The sequence below is a fragment of the Daktulosphaira vitifoliae genome, unplaced genomic scaffold (genome assembly GCF_025091365.1).
Source record: "Daktulosphaira vitifoliae isolate Bord-2020 unplaced genomic scaffold, ASM2509136v1 Scaffold_1, whole genome shotgun sequence".
In the NCBI taxonomy this organism is placed as follows: Eukaryota; Metazoa; Arthropoda; class Insecta; order Hemiptera; family Phylloxeridae; genus Daktulosphaira; species Daktulosphaira vitifoliae.
This window is the reverse complement of record NW_026099572.1, coordinates 63,520,028-63,539,552: the sequence shown is the minus strand read 5'-3', so window position 1 is coordinate 63,539,552 and position 19,525 is coordinate 63,520,028. Positions and strand designations below refer to the sequence as shown.

Sequence of the window (19,525 nt, the reverse complement as noted above, 5' to 3'; positions counted from 1 at the left end):
ATTTTACTAGATTAACAATTTTACGAAAATACATTGTTGGTGGGAGTAAAATGTAAAACTTGTTTTCTTCCGAATACGTCAACGTTATACCAAGCAGTTGTTCTTCACAGTATTCAATGACGAGTGTCGGCTAACCGGTTACTATAAGAATTCTCCGTTATTGTTTATTTTTTTTGTTTTTTTTTTTGCCATCGTTAAGTTGTTTTGTGTTGAATCAAATGATTTGTTAAAAATATCGAAATGAGAGGCAAGTGAAAAAAATCTAATAGGATTTATTTGTGAATAATTAATGGTTTTTGTTAAATTTTAGATAACTTTTCATTATTTCTAATTGTTTACTGTTTTACGCAATGTTTATTTGCTAATATTTATGCAGCAAAGATTAATTCTAAAAATAATAGTCTTGGAATTACGCAATCATCTCAACCTGCAGCAATCGAAAATAATGTACCCGACTTTCATGTATTTGATTGGAAATTATGCAAAGTATTGTGTTATTCCTTTGCACTAACTACAAAAATTTAGTTTTTTTTTAATATATTAAATTTAACTAGGCCTTGTATGATATCGAAAATAGTAATGCCGTGTTGTCCTCAATAAGTGTTAAGTTAGTGTTATTAATGATATATGAAGGAGCACTTGGGGATACTGCCAAACAAATTGACCGAATAGTTGGGTTTTACGGAGATAAAGAAACAATCAGGAAAAAGTTTTCTAAGAAATTGCAGTCTTTACAAGTAATAGTTTGTAGTTGATTCGATAATTTAAAAATGTTTAAGTTTATATTTGACCTTAATAGCCTAATTTATGGAAATTTTTTATTTTGAAAAATTTTACACTAAGTAAGCTTCACATAATGATTATATTTGTAGGTTACTCTGAATTATAATTATACCATTATTATTTTCAAATTATGTTTTTTAAATGAATGAGTGTAATTATCATTAAAGCCTGTTGAAATATTATCAAACATTTCATATTGTAAGTTCAAGGTAGTTGTATCTATAACCGGAATATTTAAATAAATCATGTTTTATTTTTTCTATGCCATACTAGTAGTGGCGTAGCAAGATTTCTTGGTGGGGGGAATATAGTTTGATCGGAAAGCAAAGTTTAGTTTTAATTATTTGAAGACTTTGTTTTTGTTTGTAACTTAATCCTAGAAATATATTGATAGGTGTTTTTTGGGGGTTAATGAGTGGCAGTTGAATGGGATGAAATTAGTGTTTGAGATTCCCCGCCCATTGACTTGCCTTTTTTGACACTTTTGTACAATTTTCATTATATATATTATATTTTAAATTTTTGGTGACTTAATTAGATCATAAAAGTTATTGAACATTTATACTCAATAATTTTTCCCTATTAGTTATAACTAGTATGAAAAAAATTTTAATCCTACAAATTTAGAAGGTAAAATTTTAAGTTTTGGTTGTTATTTATATGTTAGTAGATTTATCCAGGTGCTATTTTAAAATTAAATCCTGTAATAGGCCAATAATAAGAAGAAAACCATTGATACATATCTAATAGTCAAAAATATTTTGATGTAGTAGTATATAAGTTTCGTAGTATGAGGGTACAGCTTCCATGATGATTTTATTATTAAGGTTTTTCATCTTTTCCTATTTGACTGATACTGGCCTGAACCGCCGGTTACAAATACATCAAGTAAATTAAAGAAATAATAAAAATCATTATTCGTTTTGAACCAAAAATTAAGAAGTGGAAACTGATCATGTTAGAAAAATATTCTAAATAAAATACACTGCAGCAATAATTAAAATATATAATAAATAAATAATAAACAGGTAAATCATGTTAAATAAACCTTCCTTAGTGACTTGTTTAAGTAGGTTATACGTAAAAAAATATTTTTATCCCCTTCAATTGTAATATCTAATGGATCTATAATTTTCACTCTGAACGTTTTAACCCTATTTTCCTCCTTGATTATGCTTTTCTGTATATTTTGTACTGTTTATTAATAGCATACCTAATAATACACAATAGCGATATTTAAAAACTTTAGTCACAATGGTCGTCGGATGAGCAAAGGTACCCAATGCACTTGCTTCAATTTTTATCATTATTTGTATGATATGATTCTTTTTTTTCACGTCATCTAATAAAATGCATCTGTTCAAGAAGGATGTGATAAGCCCTAACACTTAAATACGTCACTGTAATCAGACATTTTTCAGTCCCCCATTTCTTTCCTGCCACATTCATAGCTTTAGAAATTTTGGGTCAAAAGTTATTATCGATACGTCATTTTTTAAATTTATTCTTCTAATATATAATGTATATTTTATTAACGATTATATCAAACAAATTTATGGATTTAGTTGATAATATTTTAGGCGGTAAGAAGTGATGGTAGAGTTAAATAGATTTATAAATCTAAAATAAAATGCATAGGAAAATATAGAATTTAGATAAAAAGAGTGTTTATTTTAGTTTATAATTATTGACACCTCAAGTAGACATTTAGATCATCATACGCCCTAATGTCGATATAGTGACCTAATTAAAATATAATTTTAAATTTATAGGTAATCAATTATAAATTATTTGGACAGGGGCTTCAATTTAGTGTTTTTATCGCAAGAGCCACTAGGTATTTATAGATAGTTGAGAGGATGGTGGCTGGAAATTCACCCTAATTTTTAAAGGCTAAATATAATTACAGAATTTTTTATTTGTAAATTTATATACCTCGCGTATCGCATATCCAACCCAACCATTTATTTTAACCGGTTTTATATAGTTTTTCTGAATTTTGGAGGATAATTTTATTTTTGGAAGAGTATAGCCCCTAATCCGCCAAAACGTATAGCTCTAATTGATATTATATTTATATCATGTTTTTTTTTTTGTCATATACATGTATCAATGAAAAATTAATTTTTAATAATTAATTTAATTTAATTAGTTCCAGCCTCAAACATAATTAACATTCAATCAAATGACCTTTTTTTGTGTGGGACCCCAAAACCATAAAAAAAGGATGGCGCCTTGATCGTACACCATATTTCCCCTGGCTTCGATTGAGATAAAGACATTTCATATTCATTATTTTGTTTGTATTCAATATTCTTTTTATTACTACTTCACTTTTGTTAACAATTATCTCATCATTAGTAATTGTACTTTATGTTAATTTAAAGTTTAATGATGTCAATTAATTTTTTTTGTTAAAGAAATGTTAATAGATTAAATATAATTTACTTTAAGGTTTTAAAGTTTTTATTTACTTTTAATATTAAATATTATTTAATGAACACTGTTAAGATGGAGGGATACCCTAACGTGTTTTTAATGGACTTCAAAAAGATTGAATTTTAAGTTTATAAATGTATATTTTCTTGGTTTGTTTTTTTTAACTATTTAAAAATTTTTGTTGATGTTTCAAATATATGTGTTTAGAGTTATGACACAAATGATTATGTTTTGGATATTGGTACAAAATTGTTTTTGGATATAACAGCTAAAACAAAAAAAGAGTACAATGAAATTCTTAGTACATGGTATAATTCGTCTTTTGAGACTGTTGATTTCAGCAAACCACTTAACGCAGTTAAATCTATTAATGAATGGGCAAACAACGTAACTCACGGACACATACAGGAACTCTTGACAGAAGGTTAATTTATGTTTTATTACTTATTATTATTAATGGTATATTATATTATATGACATTATTCCGAGAAATAATGTTGAATATTATTGATTATTATGAGGAATCTAGTCGAGTTTGAATTTTATGGTCGTGATCAGTGTAGTCGATTGTTTGGTTATTATATCAAATTGTGGTCATTTTATCTGGAATGGGTAAAAATGGGGTAAAGATGAAATTTGGTAATTTTGTGGTATTTTTATAATATATTAAACATTTTAATTATTTAATATAACAAATATTTTTCTTTATGCAGTTAAATCTAGTAGTCTATTTTACCTCACAATAGTAGTTTTGACAATTTATTTATATTTGATTTATTTTTCTTATCGCTGAGAAAAAATGCCCACATTTAAATATACATTGGTTGATTTGGATAGTGATTCAAAAATTTAACACATTAACATCGCACATCGTAATTAACACATTAAATTGTTGTCAAATTTCGAGGTTGAGCTATTGAACATATTAATTGCTGCGGATCCAAAAATAAAATCGTTAAAAAAATTACACTCTTCTATAAAATGAAACTTTTTAATCCTCAGAGACAAAGTTATACGTCAAATATGCAATTAAATATCTTCTTATCGTTTTTACTAAACGAGTAATTACAAAAACAAAATAAAGTAATAAATTTAAATTAATATTTTCTATTTTTATTATTATTGATTTTGTTTATTAATGTTATGCTAATAATAATCAGTCCAAAATTTCAATCCTAAAATCATATTTTTTTAGTACTTAAAATTCATTTTTGTCATTACTATGTTTTAGCTCAAATTGAAAGTTTGAATATGATAATATTTAATAAAAAATTATATGAAGATCTAAAAATGATATTGTTTAGATTGATATGTGCCAAGGAAATTGTATAATTACTATTAAGAGTTAATTTATGAGAAATGCTCAACATTTCGTTAAAATTACTATATTTTTTATATTTACATCATAATAAAATATTTCATTATAAATCATAGTGAACATTTCTAGACAATTCTTGATGATAAAAGAAATGTTATAATTGAAATATTCATACTTCAATTAATCTTTATATTATTAATAAATAACCAAAAAATTAGGTTAAAATAAAATCCAACAACACATCAGCTTTCATTTTTTTTTTTATAAAATTTTGATATGAATTCTTTAAGTAATTTTGATGTTGATTCTGAATCTGACTACAATTTTTTTTACATTGTTTATAGTTTTTGAGATAATTATTAATTATGCAATACTTACACAATAAAACACTAAAAAATTTTTTTTTTTAACTCTCCTAAAATTATTTTATTGATGTTTAATAAGAGTTATGTAAAATCGAGACTGTTGCATTAAGTTAAACCAATTTTTGCATATTTTAAGTTTTGTTTGAGTATTATTTAAAAAAAAATTAAAGTTGAATTTTCGAAAAACTTGTTTTGGTCTAACTTACATTATTAAACTTTAACCAACAAATAGATATTCTTATAAACATTAAAAAAATATTGACATTGTACATTATGAGTAAATATAAAACAATGACTGTTAAATAACAAAAAATATAGGGAATTCTTAGAGTTTCGCTACAAAAAGAGTTTTCTCATTTACTTTTCCAATATTGTATTTTGAAGTAATTGATATAAATGTATATCATAAGTAATTGTAATTTATACAATCACTTATAATATTTTCACCTGAGGAGGTAATTTTACTATGATGCGTTTTTGTATTGTTTATTACCATGAGTTCTCACTGGACCGATTTTTTTCAATGATATATCAAAATGTATCTACCTAGTTGGAGACATTACCCTTAAAACTTATACTAATTTTTTTTTACTCCCCGTAAATGGAAAAAATACTCCAAAAAATTACGATTTTATAAAACGGTAAATTTCGAAATTTTTTTTTAAACTTCTTTTACTTTAAACTATCATAACTTTTTTTAAAGTTAATGAGTTAAAACAATTTTTTCGTATACTAGAGGTTTTTCTTTTTAATTAGGTATATATTTTTTTCGATAATCTGAATATTAACCTGCCCACAAAGGGACATTCAAAATAGCTACTATTGTATTAAATGTTAATCTTTCAACTTAAATTTTGAACATATTCTGAAAATATTCCGAGATTTAAACATAAGTCAATTAAAAATTATAATTTGAAATTGGCATGAAAAATTGTCTTAGAAAATTGTATTTTTAATTCTGATGAAAATTATTCGTTGAACAGTGTTATAAAACCAAATATTATTATTATTTTTATATTGCACAGTCGTAATCTGATTCGTTCCCAAATCTAACGAATGTATTTAAAATAAATATAGCTCCTCTCTATGATGAATGGGTTACTATAAATTTGTTACAAACAGTGTGGCCCACAATGTTTTGATAAATCAATTAACTTACTATTTATATTAATATTTTTGTTTTAAATATTTTTACAGTTTGGACTATGTCGTTGAAAAAAATATTTTTTATTTGTCTCTCATAAAAATTTTGAAATAGTAATTATTTTAAATTTTTTTTGCATACAATTTTAGGATAAGTACTTATTGAGTTAAATGCATTTTAATACGTTGAGATGGTATGTAGCACTGGTAAGTATAACTCAAAGGAATATGTGTACTCAGTTAAGGATCACTTTGTATTAAGTCTTACACATAATAATCCCTTAAAGTTTAAGAAATTCACATTATCAAAGTGTATTGCATATCCAAATCAATTTTTATTTAAGTATATATCCCTAATTATGAATTTTATATTTTAAAATTCTATATATTAATATCGATTGAAAATAAATAAATATTTCTTGAAAATTCAAAAAATTCAATTATTATTATGTTTTTTGCGCTGATTTTTTTTAAATTTAAAACTTATTGACTTCTGCTTTTATAGAAGTTTCCTAATTGACGTTTTTTTTAGACCAAACAAATGAAAATACAGCTCTTATATTGCTGAACGCTATATATTTTCAAGGATTTTGGACAAATCCTTTTATAAAAGATCTCACTAAAGTGGGAACTTTTAATTTGAATTCCAAAACTACTGTTGAAGTTCCGTTGATGACAACTTATAATTATTTTTCACTTTCATCTTTACCGACCTTAAATTCTCGAATGATATGTTTACCATACGTAGTAAGAAATAAAAAATAAACGTTTATTTATTTAAAATTTAAGTGCATTATTATAAATAAATATTAATTATATACTTGTTTTAGGGTGATAAATTTGCAATGTATATTATATTGCCAGATTCAGCAGATGGACTGTCAGATTTAGTTAGTAAAATAAATCCAAACATTTTAACAAATGCAATTAAATCTATGAAATCAGTGAATGCCAAAGTTGTTTTACCTAAATTTACGTTTGCGTACACATCTATTCTTGGACCTGTTTTACAAAAAGTAAAGTCAATATGTAATATATAATTAAAACCGGTGAATTCCTTCATTTGTCGTCTAAAAACATCAAATAAATATTAATTTAAATTTAAGTGTGTTCAAGAAGATGGAAAAATTAATAATTATTAGTTAATAAATTAATAATTTTTATGAGGTAATAAAAATTATAATTTAGAATCAGTAATATTAAATTCAGACAAAAAAGAAAAAAATTTTCAACTAAACAATTTTTCAAAGAACCTTCACGACCTTAATCCCAAGATGTTTTTCAAATATTTTCGTGTATAACTTCAATAAAAAGTGAATGACGGAAACAAATACACAATTTCTAAACCAATTTGTATTAAATAATAATTGTTTATAATTATTTAACTCGTCCTTTGATGGAAAGACTATTAAATGTGACTAATTATGTTTATATTACTTTAGATAAAACTGATTAATAGTTTTTATTTATAAATGATATTGCCTTAACTTATTTTCAGACAAATTGGGAATAGCATCGTGTTAATTCATTTAATAATAATGGATAAGAAAAACGAATCATATATTAAATAAATCGCATATCATTTACAATAAAAATTTATTTTATTTATTAAAAATAAATGAATAATACTAACAAAACATTTTTTTTTTTTTTTTTATTAAAGTTAGGAATAACTGATATGTTTGGGTCAAAAGCTAATTTGACAAACATTGGAACAGGGCGTTTAGGTAGTCTCATTGTATCTAACGTAATTCAAAAAGCCGGTTTGGATATTAATGAACAAGGAAGCACAGCATATGCTGCGACAGGTAAACCATTATTTTTTTTATTATTAACATTTCATAGGATATATTTGTTTTTAACCTAAAAAATTGACAACGTAAAAAATCTTTTTTTTTTTTTTTTTTTTTTTTAATTNCACCAGTAATTAATCGTTGACAGATGTTTTGAAAAGCTTGAATAGTTCTTTTATTTGAGGTCTTGGTAGAGCCCCAGATTACAATACCATATGTCCAAATTGGTTGTAGAAGAGTTTTATACAAAATGATTTTGGTGGAAGTGGTTAAGTTGGAACGTAGGAGTGGCCTTAAGAGATGGAGTCTAGAATTAAGTTTCTTTCGTTTGTCTTTAAGATGAAGAGACCAGGTTAGGCGCCTGTCAAAAGTAAGGCCAAGGTATTTAACTTCATTCGAGTGTGGAATGATAATGTTGTTGATAGATACAGCTGGGCAGTTATGGGGTCTGAGCGAGAAAGTGACAAAAGAAGATTTCGATTCATTGATTTTTATTTTCCAGTTGATGAACCATTGAGAAAGAGTGTTTAGGTGAGTTTGTATTTGTTGTGACGCAATAGTGCTGTCCGAAGAAACTGATAATAAGGCAGTATCATCAGCATATGTTCCGACTGTGGTAAAAAATCTAAAATTAATGTTTTATTGAAAATTTGATATTCTTTATTTATTCAATATCATAATAATTTAAAATTAACTCATTTAATTATAAGCTTTGTCCCTATTTTATGATAATTTGGTATAGTTATATGAACCACTACGCGTTATAACGCTACAGTGTTACTAATGTTCTCTCAGGGTTTTGTCTTAGGAGGAGATATACATTGATTTTTTTTAACTACCATTCAAAATACATCTTTACCATACATTTATTTTTATCATAGGGGTTAAAAATAAAATGATTGATTATACAACAATAAATAATTACTCACAAAAGTACACAAGTATAAAAGTAACCTAAGTATCTTATAAAAATATAAAACAACGTTTATAATCCATCAAAATTCTTAATATTCCTCCCTATTCCCTCCGAAAAATAAAAGCATTACAAAAATCTTTATAAATACCACAATGCCTGAGATCCACATAATAGAACTACAATTATTTACTAGTCTGAAGCAAGTCATTTGCTTGAAAACCATTTATTTTTAACAAAAAACTCACTTCTTTCATAAACTATATACTTTTTGAAGGCCTTATATCGATATAACAGTAAATGTCAAGAAAATATGATGAAATTATTTTTTTAATAATTTATTTTGAAACCTTTTTTTTTATGACTATTATAAAGCAATATATTTACCAAAATGTTGTTTTTGTAACATTTGACCTTAAATAACCTGATAAGCACACTCAATATTAATGGGGATTTTTTACATCTTTATTAGAACGACATATTAAGGTTTGTACCAAAATTGATTCAAAATGACAACTTTTTCACAAAAAATTAACTTTTACAACTTAACTTTTGAAAGTGTTCTGGAAGGTCTGACACTTTTATATATATATCTTAAATTAAAGCTAATATAATGTACTTAATTATGAAAAAAAAAAAAATTTGACCTCTGGACTTGTCTTCGTGGTGAAAATGGCTAACGAATGCTATTTTTGTGTGAAATTTCTCGATTTTATATTTTACATTTTTTACTTTAAAAGGCTATAACTTTTAAAAAAATGTATGGATCAATACATTTTTTTCACGAGAAGTAGTATTTATATACATCTTTCATTCGATATACTTTTTTTTTTTAAAGAGAATTAAAAGTTCGGACTTTATTTTGTCTATTTAACTATGCCACGTCAGTACTATGCCGCGAAACCCCTGTGCTGCTGGGTTTTTATTTTTATAAATTTTAAATTTGAGGGTTTTTTCTATTTTTGGTAACGATGCTATTTTTGGTGAACGATAAGTTAACGATAATATTAGATTAAAATTAGATTATTTTGATGTGTAAACTAACAAAATCAGTCCAGCGAGTGATGAGAATTTTCATGGATAGAAATAAAAATAATACTATGATAAAATCAATACCTTTCATCTTCGCATCAAACCTGAAATATATATATTTATAAATATATATAAATATATATTAAACCAAACCTAACAGTTAAATATATTTTACAAAGTGAAGTTTACCTTTTAGCTTCGATGCGAAGCTGAGAAGGTATTGGTTTTATTATGATATTTTTTTTTTTTTTTTTTTATCTGTTACCAATTTTTCTCACCAAACCGATTCTTCAAAATATCACAAATCGTATCTAGTCGAAGACATTACCCTCAAAAATAGTAAAAATTTCCCTCGTTCTCCATAAATAGGGAAAATCTCCAAAAAAAATTACAAATTTAAAATTCGCTAATTTTAGAAATTTTTTCAATTTTTTTACTTAAAACTGCTGTAACTTTTTGAGAAATGACCCATTTAATATAACATTATTTTATAGATGCATGATGTTTTTACCTAACATATGATATATTTTTTTTATAAATCTGACCCTTTACCATTTTGAATCTAAAATGGATTCAAAATGACAACTTTTTCACAAAAAATTAACTTTTGATAGTGTTCCGGAAATACTGATAATTTTATATATATCTTAAATTAAAGCTATAATGTAATATACTTTATTATGGAAAAAACAAATTTCGGACTTTATTTTGTCTTTAAGTATAAATGGCTATCGTATGCTATTTTTGTGTTGAAATTCTCGATTTTATATTTTACATTTATACTGAATTATTGATATTTTAATTAATTATAATGGTTGATTTAAATTGCAAACTTCGACCAACCTTTTGAAGGTTGGCTAGCTGCCCTAGTGGAACTTTGAAATCGGTGTCACTGGGGTGTTTTATGGAGATTTCTTAGGATTGAATTCCAACAGCAAAAAATAGTCCAAGACAGTGTGTATTTCGATCATGTCTCGTTGCGTATGTATTAAGAGTTAGATTTTATTTCATGAAACTGGAGAGGTTTTTACGTCTTTTATAATATGTGCAGTACTTATGAGAGAAGGTGTCTGGTAGAAATCTATATATATGGAGAGTAATCCACTCTCTAATTATTACTGAAGGTCCATAATATAAACACCCACAGGACGCAGTGAATTTTTTACACAAATATAATATATTTTGTTTGATTGTGGGGGCGACGTTTACACATAGAGAAGACTAGATGTAAAGACATTTTTATAAATGAAACTACAATACAGATGACTGATTTATCGTTGACCGTACGATGTCCACAAAAATAATAACCAAGTAGACAATATATTTATTTTAGTTTTGTTGCCAAGCTCAGAAGATATTAATTTTATAATAATGTTTTTTATTTATTTTTGTGTCAATCTTTACTTTTTCTCAGTATTTACTAGACCAAATTTGCTCAACCATAAGATAAATTTTCTCATATCTAGTTTAACCTATCATCACTATATATTTTGAAAAAAATTATTTTGATCAACGTAAATGAAGGAAACCTCCAGAATAATTATAATTCTTAAAATCGGTAAAAATTGTTATATTTATACATTTTTTGACTTTAAACTGTCATAACATTTTAAAAATGAATAAATCAAATCCAAATATTTTGAATTTTCTTTAGATATTTTAGGTTTTAAAATTTCAATTTTTGAAAAATTGAACTTTTTCAAATTAACTATTGAAAAAATGTCGATTTTTCTTGCGTTCTTAAAATTTATGTTATGTACTATGAATTAAAAAATAATAATTTTCTTTACAACTTATCTTCTATGTGCACATGGCCGCCATTAGGCCTCTTTAACTTGATGACCGGCTGGCGCTCAGGCGGATGACCATGCACCGGTGGCGCGGACTCGCCTCTCAAAGAAAACGATGACAGGCGAGTGGACCGGACTCACGGTGAGATGACATATTGTCTCACCCAAGTGATGTCCGGCCACGGCTGCTTTAACGATTTCTTACACCTTATTCGCAAAGCAGCCTCGTCGACGTGCGACCACTGCCCGGGAAAAGCTGACAGCGCTCTGCACGCCCTTTTCCGGTGCGAGACTTGAACCCAGTAGTAGTGGGACTCTTTGGAGTCCCGAATTGGGTCCGCATTCCGAGTTGGGTGAACCTGACGTTGAGAATCCGATGGGCGTGGAGTCTCGTCCAGGCGTTGGCCGAATCCGTCTTGAAAAAGAAGGAGGAAGCGAAACCCTTGAGACAAAAGCAGCTACGACTGAGGCGTTTAGGCCGGTGCTTTAGGTTCTATTTTTTTTTGTTTTGTGAGCTATTTTGCCAATCCTCCCTAACGGTTCCCACTCTGGGATCCGGTTAACGGGAGGGGGTCACACCATGTTGCGAATCAGCTCTTGATTGATTTCGGGCTGATTCACTACGTGGTGGTGTGAATTATATAAACAGTGTAGGTCGCCCTGAAGTAATGCCTAACGGCAGTTCCAGGGCGGTCCACAGTAATACTGGTCGTGTATAAAAAAAAAACATGGCCGCCATAGTAAAAATATAGGGTAATTTTGTAATAAAATTTCTGATTTTATATATTCATTTTAAATATATTAAAATTTTTTTTCAACTTATAAAACATTTCGATAAATGTTGAATTAATGCAATTTTTTAATTTCAAAGCATACAAATATTCTTATGTGATACAGGATGATTTTTTTTATTATATTTTGATATTTTTTTATGAAATCAATATTCGCAGGTACACAGCATTGTTATTATCAATGGTGGTAAGGCACATTGTTGTGAGTTCATAAATACACTAACTGACAATATAAAAAATATATTAATTGATAATGAACAATCCGTGACTGTGACAGCAATGTCATAAAAGACATATTAGCTACCTGTATTTGTAATCCCTTGTGTATTATACATGTATATTAACTCAAAAATTTAAAACTTTAAATGTTTATATTTAATAAATGAATAAAGTTATATTAAAAATTCAAATGCCATTTACTGTTAAATTAAAAACTCAAACATTTTATTAAATTCAAAATATGTGTTTCCATTTAAAAAAACAAAGTTGACACCCTTACAAGGCATTAGGTATAAACTTAAAAAGTATTACATAATTAATAATTTAAAAATAATCTGTAACTAAAGATAACCAAAAAAAAAAAAAATTTTAATTATATTTATTCTGTAAATAATTGAGTGGTTATGATTAAAAAAAATCACTCTGTATATATAAATTCAAACAAACCCTTTATTTATGTTCACATATCTTGTACCTTCGTTGTAAAAATATTTGAGATATACCCAACCTAACCTGAAATTATTCTATATATTTAATGTGTATAAAAAAAAATTTACAATTTTTATTATTTTGTACATAGGTAACATGTATTATTTATAATTGTATGAATTTATAGAAGTAGAACTTGATACCAGATTTGGTTCATCCGTTGAAGCTGAGTTTCAAGTGACGAAGCCGTTTTTATTTATGATTTACGATACAAAAGCAGATACCGTTGTTTTCGTTGGACAAGTAGTGAATCCTCTTTCAAAAGGATCTCCAATCGTTACTATACCTATTGCAAAACGTAGAAAAAATTTAGACTTATTTTTAATCAAATTAAATTTACTGTTTAGATTTTTATTTAGAAAAATATTATTTTAGCGACATCAGAAAATGTAAATTTGAAATTCGGTGCTGAGCCTAATAATGCAGATTTGCATCGATTCAATTACTTTGATTCTGAGTTATTTCAGGTAAGTACAATAATAACTAACTCTTTTAGTTATTTTTTTTTTCGCGAAATAGATTTATTTTAACATTGATATTAAATTGGTGCTACTTTGATAATTACCTTATTAGTATCATGATGCCATCAATGTGTGATACATCTCTAGTTCTATATACTGTATTTAGTTAATTATTATCAATTGATTTATTGTAAAAAAAATACAAACAATTTTAATATTTTAAATTATAATTTATTAAAATTCTGATTAAAATTTTATTCTTTTGTATGAAAAATTTATTCATTTTTTCCAAGAAGTATTGTTTAAATACTTAAATAGAGGGGTTAAACTTAGTTCTGGTAAAAAATACATTCTCAAAAAAAAAATAGTAAAATCGTTTTCTTTAATCATATTCACATCGAATTGTTTTATGATAGTGATGTTAATCACTGTCAAATAACAATATATACTGATATCTATTATGACAGGTTACCATCATGTTGTGTCTCAAATGTGCTGTTTTATTATATTTCAATTGTTATATAATTTCAGTTAGCGTTATATCTCTTTTCATTTTTCGACAAAAATAGAATTATTTACATCAAAATTAGTGATGTGCATTTTCGAATATTTTAAACTATCGAATAATATTCGATAGTATTAAAAAACTATTGAATAACTATTCGAATGGTTTCAAAAAATATTCGATTAGTTCTATCTAAAATTTTTGTTAAGTACACTTAATTATAATAAGAAGATAATTAACGAATACTTAAAATAAATTATTATACAATTAATAATATTAAAAAGTACTATTTTACTAGTATTTCAGAAGTTATAGCATTTTAAAAAACCCAGCACAGGGGGGTCGCGGCACAGTGGTGACATGGCATAGTTGGATCAAATATAATGATATCTGATATCTAAGTTCCTTATTAATATCCTGATTAAGATAAAGTATGTCCAATGAAAGAGAGATTATTAAAAAATATTATTTCTCATAAAAAAATTGTGTTGAACCATACACTTTTCAATAAGTTATAGCATTATAAAGTTGTGTCAGACCTTCCGGAACACTTTCAAAAGATAAGTTGAAAAAGTTCTACTTTCTATATGCATTTTTTATATTTGTAGCACCCCCGTATATAGGGAAATAGTCTGATTTAAAAAAAAAGTATATCGAATGAAAGATCTATATAAATACTACTTCTCGTGAAAAAATTGTACTCATCCATTCATTTTTTAAAAAGTTATAGCCTTTTAAAGTAAAAAATGTAAAATATAAAATCGAGAAATTTCACACAAAAATAGCATTCGTTAGCCATTTTCACCACGAAGACAAGTCCAGAGGTCAAATTTTTTTTTTTTCATAATTAAGTACATTATATTAGCTTTAATTTAAGATATATATATAAAAGTGTCAGACCTTCCAGAACACTTTCAAAAGTTAAGTTGTAAAAGTTAATTTTTTGTGAAAAAGTTGTCATTTTAAATCCCCCCCTATGGGCAGATAAAAGGTCAAATTTACATAAAAAATATACCAAATGATAAGTAAAGACATCGCATCTATAAAAAAAAAAAATTATATTGATATGTTCATTTTTGAAAAAGTTACGGCAGTTTTTAGTAAAAAAAATTGAAAAAATTTCGAAAATTAGCGATTTTTAAATTTGTAATTTTTTTGGAGGTTTCCCCCATTTATAGGGAACGAGGGAAATTTTTTCAATTTTGAAGGGTAATGTCTTCGACTAGATACGATTTGTGATCTTTTGACGTATCGTTGAAAGAAATCCGTTCGGTGAGAGCTGAGAAAAAGTGGTAACAGACACAAAAAATAAAAAAAAAAAACACATCTTAGTAAAACCAATACCTTCTCAGCTTCGCATCGAAACTAAAAAAATTAGTGATGGGCATTTTCAAATATTTTAAACTTTTGATTAACTATTCGAATTGTGTTTATACCACCGAATATTTTATTTTTAGCATAAACTATCAAATATTTTAAAAACTATTCGAATATATTGTGTAACTATCGAATATTTCGAATAGTGGACAACTGTTCGATATTTACAATCACTAATAAAAATATTAAATTTTTACTTAATTCACCTAAATTAATTAAATCTGAAGATTGATACTTAGGTGTAAATTAATAATATTATAGATAAGGTTATAAATTATTGTTGGTTATGAATACAGCAATATAAATTTAATAAATTATATTTAGAGAATAAGTTATAAATTTTAATAAAAATTTAACTGTACAGGAAATAAGCTCTGATGAATTGATGGGTAATTTTGTCATTTCTTCTATCAGCGTAAAATCAATATTATTGTTACTTTCGGAAGGAGCACAAGGAGATTCTTTGAAAGAACTTAATAATGTTTTAAGGTTACCAAAAGAACAGTCAGCACTGCATAATTTACTTCAAAGAAATCAGTTGTCAATGATGAGCTCATATTTAGATATATTATCAGTCAATAAAATATTTGTCAAGAATAAAAAAGTATTGCATGTTTATTTCAACGATATTGCTACGGATCTTTATAAAGCAGACATAGTTGAAATTAACCCTTCGGCTGTTGATGATTCTATACATTTCATAAATGATCAAATAGCTAACGCTACAAAAGGTCTCATTAATAGTGTAATAACTAAAGGTGCGATATAAATATATAATTTAATTAATACTAGTTTCAAGTAATGAAAATATATAAAAAAAATTATCCCACTTCTTTTAAACGAAAAACAAATTATAATTTCACTACTTTTTAACTCTGAAGATTTTACATCTAAGTCCTTTTTCAATTATGGTATTATGTCAATAATTTTCGTAAAAAAGTGTATATTTTAAATATGAATTATTAATTTATTTTTTCCGTGGTCATTTTTGGAATTACCGTGTGTTATTACTATTGAGCGACTCATGAAGCCTTGTTCTAACTAAATCATTTGATGTGGCTTTTCTATAAGCTGCACTTGAAAATTAGGACCGTTGATTTACGTTGTTACTCTAGTTGGTTATGGTATGGCCGCCTTGAAGTAATGCCTAACGGCAGTTACAAGGCGGCCTACAGTTATGCCGATCGTGTTAAAAAAAAGAAAAAAAATAGTTATGGTTTTATTACGCCTTAAGATTGATTGCTGAATATAGTATATGAACTGTTAAAAAATGAACCATTTAATTATTATCATTTTTTTATTTTTTACTTATATTGATTTGATGTTCCTATACCTTATAAAACTAATAAACAAGTCGTGCATTTTCATTTAAATTAAAAAAATATTATTTTATATAGAATTGAAATATAAGCAAAAAAAAAAATCATTCTATTGTTAAATTTACAAAAATAGATATTAGATATACTTTTTATCTTTTACTTTTTTTGTTAGATGACTTTAATGGTGATACTGAACTACTATTTGCAAATATATTGTACTTTAAAGGAGACTGGTTATACCAGTTCAATGAAAGCGCTACTGATAACCAATGTTTTTATACAAGTCTTAATTTATGTACCGAATGTAGTATGATGAAATTACAAAATAATATTAGATATAGTGAAATTTCGGATATTGGAGCTCAGGCTATTGAATTACCTTTTAAGGTTGAGTTTGAAATGTGTTAATTATTGAAATTTATGTGATTTGATCAATATTTTTTAAATTTTAGGACGAAAATTTTACCATGTTCCTATTATTGCCTGATGAAAATAACAATCTTTTACAATTAACCAAAGATTTACAGCATAATCCTTTGACAAGAATATTAACAATGCTTCATAGCCGAGTAGTACATTTACAGTTACCCCGTTTTACTGTTAATTACTATTCAAAATTATCATCTACTTTAAAAAAAGTAAGCATTATGAATAATATAGTTTATAGTTCATAACTTCGATGTTAAGCTGAGAAAATATATAGGTATCCTACGATGTTCTGACAATTTTGCTATAAGTAAAGTATATAGATTTGTCAGAACATCGTGGAACCTACTGTGTATCTATTTCTTAATAACATAATTATATACCATTTTAATTTTTCCAAATTCTCTAGTAAGCTAACATAAAAAAATCATAATTTGAAAATAAAAATATGGAAAGGCTAATAAATATTTCTCAATGAGTTTATTATGATGATCCCATTATTGGATTTAATTTGTTATTGACTTTTACCATAGGTATAATCATACGTAAACCTTATTTTGTTAATAGTTAAATTAATATTTTCATTTGATACTGTTTACCCAAGCACCACGAATAATAATTCCGGGATATATATTAGTACTCTTTCTTAATAAAAATTAATTTTATTAAATATGTTATATGAGTTGAAATAGTCTTTTATAAACTATCTTATTTTAATTTAATTTTTTTTTTTAATTTGTTAATGATTTGATGCGCAAAATTGATCATAAAAATAAATTTACCTTTAAAAATGATTAAAAATTATTTTATAGATGGGGCTAACAACTTTATTTGAAAAAAAAGCTAATTTAACAGCTATATTAAATTCTGAAAAGCCAGTTTTTGTGACTGATATAATACACAAGGCTGTAATTGAAATTAATGAAAAAGGAGCTAGAGCAGCTGCAGCTACAGGTAAAATTATTCTATATTAATTTTAATCACATTTTACTTTCAAGTTGAAATACAAATTGAATATATGCTTGCGGATATTTTATGAATGTTTGTTTTTTTTTTATTAGAGGATCTCTCGAGACAAAAAAAAATATTCTGTTAATTTTGCTTTTGAAAATTATTAAAGTTACTCCTACAAACGATATCAGATTACAATTCCTATTAATATCACTCCATCAAATTTTGGTGGAATTGTGATATTATTCTACAAAAAAATTTAGCATTACGGCGTTACATGAAATACTTAAATTCTTTATAACTCCAATTGCGTATACGGGAATTGCTTAATGACTTACGCTCCTTCGAACATGTCTAACCAACATTATAAGTAATAAACCAAAAAAATTATTATAAAGAATGTTTTTGGTATAAGTTGTCCTGCTGAAATATTCTATCTAAACAAGCATAAGCTTCTATTTAGGATTTTGTCATTGGAAGGCTAACATTTTTAGTGTTCTTATTTTTTTTCAAAACTTAACATTTGATTCTCGTCTTGAATATGATGTAATTTTATAAAGAACGCATTGTAATGTGGTACACAGTAGTTATGTGTATTCTGACATGGATTCTATTTAAATATGCGTTTGAAATATCTCTTCTTTAATAGAAGTGCTTTGATTAATATTATTATTATTTTTTTTTTTAGTGGCCTCAGCAGTACCACTGAGCAGTAAACCTCATTTACCTCCAGTAGCTGTAAATTTCAATAGACCTTTTATGTTTTTCATTGTAAATCGTAGTACAAGAAATATTTTATTTAGTGGTCAAGTAAATTCAATAATATCCGATGTTTCAAAACGTTTCCAAGATATTCCATTAATACAAGAGAAAAAAAATCAATCGTTGCCAATAAAAAATAACTTACCTTTTCAGCCTATAAGTAGTGTGAAATATCAACAACCGTATTCAAAAAATAATCAGAGCATTAACTATAAAAATTAACGTAATGTGTTTATCTAATGATCTTATAATTGTAAACATTATAAAATTTTATAAAAATGTCATGACTACTACTTATTTTTTTAACATTTTATATTTTAGAAAAAGTAAAAATAAATGATTTTTTATTTTATTTGTATTTATGTATTTGGCATAATTTTTTTCTCATACAAATTAATATTTTCAGTTTCGAAAAATGATATGTGACATCTTTTAGACATATTTTTTATATAGTTTCATTAAAAAAAACTACTCCATGATTTTTTAACTCTCTAATTTTTCTAACTTTATTAAATAAAAAATTATTTTTTTTTTAATTATCGTAAATTTATTTAATTCACAAACATAATGACGGAACCATATAGTTATAATTATAATTGATTTAATTCGACGTTGAATTAATAATACTTAAAATTAAACTATATATTAT

The 19,525-nt window shown here is 25.9% G+C and overlaps 1 protein-coding gene across 1 annotated transcript; it reads left to right on the top strand.

The window, feature by feature from the left end:
• The first annotated feature begins 89 nt into the window (after positions 1 to 89).
• On the top strand, positions 90 to 19,234 carry LOC126893625 (uncharacterized). The gene is made up of 14 exons (XM_050663999.1): positions 90 to 247; positions 311 to 486; positions 555 to 737; positions 3,430 to 3,646; positions 6,581 to 6,795; positions 6,879 to 7,064; positions 7,712 to 7,856; positions 13,203 to 13,373; positions 13,451 to 13,542; positions 15,783 to 16,176; positions 16,910 to 17,124; positions 17,190 to 17,375; positions 17,976 to 18,117; positions 18,803 to 19,234. The coding sequence occupies exons 1-14, from the start codon at positions 241 to 243 to the stop codon at positions 19,096 to 19,098; spliced, it is 2,625 nt and encodes an 874-aa protein (XP_050519956.1). The 5' UTR covers positions 90 to 240; the 3' UTR covers positions 19,099 to 19,234.
• The last annotated feature ends 291 nt before the right edge of the window (positions 19,235 to 19,525 follow it).

Excerpts from the sequence above, each read along its gene's own strand:
- LOC126893625 (XM_050663999.1), top strand. Across the intron at positions 13,543-15,782 it reads TTGATTCTGAGTTATTTCAG|GAAATAAGCTCTGATGAATT; the intron begins GTAAGTACAATA and ends TTAACTGTACAG. Across the intron at positions 17,125-17,189 it reads CTATTGAATTACCTTTTAAG|GACGAAAATTTTACCATGTT; the intron begins GTTGAGTTTGAA and ends TTTAAATTTTAG.